General features: G+C 30.4%; 2 protein-coding genes across 5 annotated transcripts in view; both read right to left on the bottom strand.

Moving 5' to 3' along the window:
• LOC101504064 (probable BOI-related E3 ubiquitin-protein ligase 3) overlaps nucleotides 1–832 on the bottom strand; it is a 2,559-nt gene extending 1,727 nt beyond the window's left edge. Inside the window, exons 1-3 of the mRNA XM_004498993.4 lie at nucleotides 656–832; nucleotides 398–498; nucleotides 8–41 (exon numbers count right to left, since the gene is read on the bottom strand). Coding sequence (XP_004499050.1) covers nucleotides 8–41; nucleotides 398–498; nucleotides 656–738 — 218 coding nt within the window. The 5' untranslated portion in view covers nucleotides 739–832. The remainder of the gene's footprint in view (nucleotides 1–7; nucleotides 42–397; nucleotides 499–655) is intronic.
• A 1,506-nt stretch (nucleotides 833–2,338) lies between these two features.
• Nucleotides 2,339–4,768, bottom strand: LOC101503520 (transcription factor PHYTOCHROME INTERACTING FACTOR-LIKE 13-like). 4 transcript variants are annotated; one of them, XM_027333438.2, is made up of 7 exons: nucleotides 4,363–4,768; nucleotides 4,170–4,271; nucleotides 4,035–4,100; nucleotides 3,879–3,944; nucleotides 3,006–3,105; nucleotides 2,830–2,921; nucleotides 2,339–2,712 (listed from the first exon to the last, which is right to left on the bottom strand). In XM_027333438.2, the coding sequence occupies exons 1-7, from the start codon at nucleotides 4,555–4,557 to the stop codon at nucleotides 2,689–2,691; spliced, it is 645 nt and encodes a 214-aa protein (XP_027189239.1). In that variant the 5' UTR covers nucleotides 4,558–4,768; the 3' UTR covers nucleotides 2,339–2,688. The 4 variants fall into 4 exon arrangements, with proteins under 4 accessions (XP_027189239.1, XP_004499049.1, XP_012570795.1 ...); XM_004498992.4 differs by having other exon boundaries at nucleotides 2,339–2,719; nucleotides 4,363–4,764; XM_012715341.3 differs by having other exon boundaries at nucleotides 2,830–3,105; nucleotides 4,363–4,763.
• Between the last annotated feature and the right edge of the window lie 474 nt (nucleotides 4,769–5,242).

The raw sequence follows: 5,242 nt of genomic DNA, 5'->3' as shown, positions 1-5,242 counted from the left end.
AGCAGGAACCACAGGACCCGGAGCAAATCCAACAACATGAACTAAACCCCAAAAAATCAAAAACAAAATTCGCAACACATCAAAATTTAGGGCTTAACTTACTATATGAAGTATGAACCCTAAAACTAAATCTATAAAACCCCCAAATAAAAAATAAAAAACGCCGAAGAAAAACACTGAATAGACTTCGAAGATTTAAACTTTCAAGCAATTGAATCACCCTACAACATAAAAAGAATAACTTTGACATAAAATTACGAAAAGGGTAATCACCAAAAACCTAACAAAGTTCATTTTCTTAAAAAAAAAATATCAAATTATTCATGACATAAAATTGATGTAGCTAGAAATGAAACAAATTGAACAAATTGAAACCAAAGATGAAGAATTTACATACATGGAGGAATGTAAGGTGGATGCTGAGACTGATCTTGCAAATCAGCAGGGTTATAAAAAGTCATCTGCTGCGACATCTGACCATCAATTGTTCGTAAATTTCTGAAACCAAAATTAAGAAAAGGAACAATTAGAAAATTCAATTGCAAAGAGAAATAAAAAAAAAAATAAAATAAAAAAATGAAAATGAAAATGTTTGGTAAAGTGAAAGGTAGAAAGAAATGGAAATTGTTTGAGAAGAAGGGTAATTAGTAATTACCTGAAAGATTTGGTTTGTGGCGGTGGTGGTTGTTGTTGTTGGGTTTGGTAGTGGCGTTGAAACTGGTCTTGAAGGAAAGCCATGGATGAAGAAGAACAAGGAGACAGAGAGATAGAGAGAGAATGGCGTAAAGGACAATGCACAAGTTTCTTGTAATAATTTCCAACTGGATTAGTCCAACTTTGAAATTCGGACAATATCGGCCAAAAATAAAATCACCCAGTAATTTTCTCGTTACAAAACTCACCAGATTACTATTCGCACCCCCACTTTTCACTACTAATTCTGGTGTAGAATATTTTTTCCTTAAATTTATTTCACTTATTTTTTTCTATATTTTTATTACAGGAGAGTATATTAGTTTACATTATTATTTTTAAATTTTTTAACTTTAAAATTAAAATGTTTTTTAACACCAAAACTATAAGTATAAAAAGGGATTCTCATGAGTACAAAAAGCTCACAACTTTAATTGAATGGTTAGGTGGTAAAAAAACCAGCATTGAATTTATAGGTCGTAAGTTTAATTTCTATTAGTGTTATTGAAGAGAGACAAATATAAATTTTTTTTGTAAAAATTTAATGAAGTTTGTTTGGATTAATGGAATAGAGTGTTACATAATAAGGTTTCATTGCTCGAATATTTTAAAAATGAGTGGAACATGATGAAATTTCTTTCATCATTTTCCTTCATGTTATTCTTCTATGGTTTAGGGTGTATGGTATGAAATCCTACTTATTATGTTCTATTCTGTAATCAAATAACCAAACAATGAAATAGATACTTTACTCCCATTTTATTCTGTTGGGCTCCTTTCCACTCTATCTCTTTCCATTTCATTCCGTTTATTTTAAAATATTCCATCAAAATCTAAAATCTTCTCTATCTTGAACTGGATTACCATCACTTCACCCTAAATTTTTTTCTTAAAAAAAAAATAGACACTAACAACAGACTAATCAATTTATTAATAATTATTTCACGTCTAAGAAAAAAAAAATTATTCCACGTCAAACCAACAAACTTTTTGGGCACCACTCTCAGACAGTTTTTATAAATAATATAATTTAAATTTTAAGCTAAAGTTAGATCATTTAGAGTTTTGTAAAAATAATTCAAAAATAATAATCCATATTCATAATGTTAGCTAAAGCCTTAGTTTCCGAAAATGTGAACAAATCCTATAGTTGGGTGAGGACCACATCTAAAATCAGGGTAGAGTAGAGGTAGTGATGATGTAACATGATTAGTGACTTTGCCTTAGCATGTATATAACTTCTTCCTTCTTTGTCTTCCGTTACCATGTCTATCTTCATCCTAAATCTTTTTTCGTTTATGACACTCCACATGCTCCACGGTAGGGATATACTACTTATCAATTGCTTTTCTAATTTACCGATGTATTGCTTCCATTTTCTCAAATTTGTATTTATTGTCACTAGTTAATGTCGTGTTCAATGTGAGTATGTTTTATATAGTTGTATTGTTGAAAGTTGTGTTATGTTTGATTTTATTTCCACCATATAGAGAGATAAAAATATTTTGAACATTAAATAAAATTCATATTTATGTTTCAGCATCTTCTAAAACACTATTCAATCACTTCTCTTAGTGTATCTATTCTTGTATGCATTTTCTTGATGACAGCTTCTATAGGTAATTTCATCCAGGCTCATTTGATATCACACAAAATAGATTGTAAATTTGTAACAAGCCTCACAGCCATTATGATTCTACATTAGGGTATTGATATGCAGTCTATCATAAATATCTAATCACCCCAAGACTAAAAGATCCAAAGAAAATGTTAACATGTTTTACAATGTTCATTAACTTCATTTATAATTGATAGAGTAATAAAATGATGTTATCAATTGTACCACAAACACCCTAATGGAGTGTCTTGTAGTTATCATATTTGCGTTCCAAGTTTACATTATATGATGTCTGAACATAAGCTGCAATTTTACAAAACGACATGTTTAAGACACATCTGGAGAAGGAGTTTTTCCAATTCTTGTTGTATCCAAAATCAGTTGTGGCATGCTGTTATAGACTGCATCCTTCACATTGCACAAATTACAGTTGTTAAGTTCAATAAACTAATGAATGAAGTATTGTTCATGAAAAATATTTTTTATGATATTTAAGGGTTAAAGTATTCAACATGAACCTTCATAGAGGGTTGAAAACTTGGCGAGGTATCAAAAGTAGCTAAATTTGTCATCGGGGGTATAACGGATTGATTTGAGATGCTGCATTGTTCTGGAAAAGTAAAAGCAGGCCGCGCTAAACATTCATCGTTCGCAGATGAGGCGACTGCAGTGATAGAATTGGGAAATCCATTACCTTCATCAAGATTCAACTCGGTCGGAGAAAACATCATAGGTCGCGGCCCTCCTGATAAAGACATTGGATGCAAGCTAAAACCATTTCTCATCATTAACATCTGCATAATTTATCACAAGCACTAAAGTAACAATTAGTCAATGAAGGAACAATGGACCTATAAAACCTGAATTTGGCAAAGAAGTTTAAATTAACTTATGCATCTCATTTTTTCATGAAGATCTCTTATTTATTTTTTTGGTAAGCTAATTGAGAAGCTCAGTAAGTTAGAAGATGATCCAAAATGAGTTATATGGCTCGAATAACAGCTTAATTAAGCAATTATGATATAAGGGCGTATTATAAGTTACTTATTAATATAACTAAAGGTACAATAAAATCAAATTATTTTTATATTAACTAAAAGTTGTTTTCATCAACTATCTCAGAGGGTTTATGAAAATTAGCAGAAAACAGCCTATGAACATATCATTAATTGTTTTGTTTTTTTTTCATAAACTCTCACAAGTGTTTATGTCAATAGATAAGCTCAAATAAGTCAATCAAAAATAGTATTTTGTTTCATCATTGCACTTGTCATGGTAAAAGACAAATTTTTGCACACATTAAAAAACATTCATGAGCTAAATTACTTATGCAAAAGATATCCATAACACATGCCAAATCAAGGTTGAGCAACAATCATTGGTATATTGAACGTGTTTTAGGCTTTCATTGTTCATCCTAAATGAAAGTCTTGATATGAAAAATAAGCATTCTTGCAAGCACTTTATGATTTGATATACTACACTATGGAATCATGGTGGCACCATGATGTTGTTGAAATTTCAAAATATTTTAAGAAAAATATGACATAGGTGAAAGAAAACTCACTTGTACTTGAAGCTGAAGCTGCTTTAAATAATCTATGGCTTCATCTAGCATTGAAGCTTTGTCTGTCTATTAAAAACAAACACAAAGAAGAAGAATAAAATAACCACAAAAAGGGATACACATATTTTGTAAATACGCATAAATATATAGATATACCTTGTTAGAATTCGGAATCAAATTCTGCAAAGCTTTCATTTTCTCGTTAATCTTACTCCTCCTTCTCTGTGCATCAATTAAAAATCAGAAATATTTCTAAATAAAATAAAAATTGAAGGGTAAAAAAAAAGGAACCTTTTCAGACAAATTATGAAACTCTGCAGCTCTGCCTCTCTTTGAGGAAGAACGTGGTGGTGAAGTCCCCTTTGAAGATGGCAACTCTGAAGCCTCAGCATTCTTCAATCCAAAAAAAAAAATCATAAGATCTATCAAATTATTTGGTTTTTGAGATTTATTAGAAACATAAAATGAAGTAAAGGTGGAATACCTGAGCAGAAGAAGAAGAAGAAGAAGTGAAATTGGGGAAATTAGGGATGGTGGAAGAATTAGGATAAGGATGAGAGAAATGAAAAGAGGGAGAAGATGGATTGTTGTAATCAGAAGCGGAGTGGTTGAGATTTGGATCAATGAATTGGTTGAATAAATTGGAGAAATCTTGTGAATCATCATGAGAAGAAGCCATTGTTAGAGAGAGAGAGAGAGAGAGTGTGTGAATGTGTCTCTTGTAGTAAAAATATGACGTTGTTGTTTATGGAAGCGGGATTAACGTTTCAAATTGGTATTCTTCTCTTTACCATCTTCTTAATTCTTCGCATTATCATTTTTATTACTTTTTAATTAATTACTCTCCCGCCTCCATTTCATACAAACTAATTCATTTCAAATGCACCAATTCTTTCAAACACTGTCTCTACGTGTGTCTAAATTTGCACATTATCTTTATCAACACACCTCTCATCTCTCAATTATTGTAAAGAGGAGATCAAATAAAATATATTTTTTTTTTGAAAAAATAAAATTATTGCTAGTATGCTAGTGCTATGCAATACAATTCTATTCTAGAAAAAACTCATTATTTATTGCGGTGTCAGATACAGTTTTTTTTAAGATTATGAAGGAACGGAAGATGCTAAAATTTGGTTTTGGTGTGAGACTATTGAAGAAGTTACTTAGTGTATCTTTGGTTTTATTTTAGGAGAATTCAAATTGATTTTTGAAATGTGAAATTAATTATGAGATATTTAAATGCTACTGAGTAGAATTAATTTTGTTTTAAAAATTATGTGTTTGAATTCACCTTTTCACTGTTTTTGGTGTAATGCGAAAATAGATCTTTTACTACTAAACAAAATTTATTAATTATTATT

Source organism: Cicer arietinum, chromosome 4, assembly GCF_000331145.2.
Source record: "Cicer arietinum cultivar CDC Frontier isolate Library 1 chromosome 4, Cicar.CDCFrontier_v2.0, whole genome shotgun sequence".
Lineage (NCBI taxonomy): Eukaryota > Viridiplantae > Streptophyta > Magnoliopsida > Fabales > Fabaceae > Cicer > Cicer arietinum.
The sequence above is the reverse complement of the archived record's forward strand: the minus strand, read 5'-3'. Positions and strand labels throughout refer to the sequence as shown.

Excerpts from the sequence above, each read along its gene's own strand:
- LOC101503520 (XM_004498991.4), bottom strand. The coding sequence starts at position 4,557 with ATGGCTTCTTCTCATGATGATTCACAAGATTTCTCCAATTTATTCAAC. Across the intron at positions 4,101-4,169 it reads TTCATAATTTGTCTGAAAAG|AGAAGGAGGAGTAAGATTAA; the intron begins GTTCCTTTTTTT and ends ATTGATGCACAG. Across the intron at positions 2,720-2,829 it reads GTTTTCAACCCTCTATGAAG|GATGCAGTCTATAACAGCAT; the intron begins GTTCATGTTGAA and ends TGCAATGTGAAG.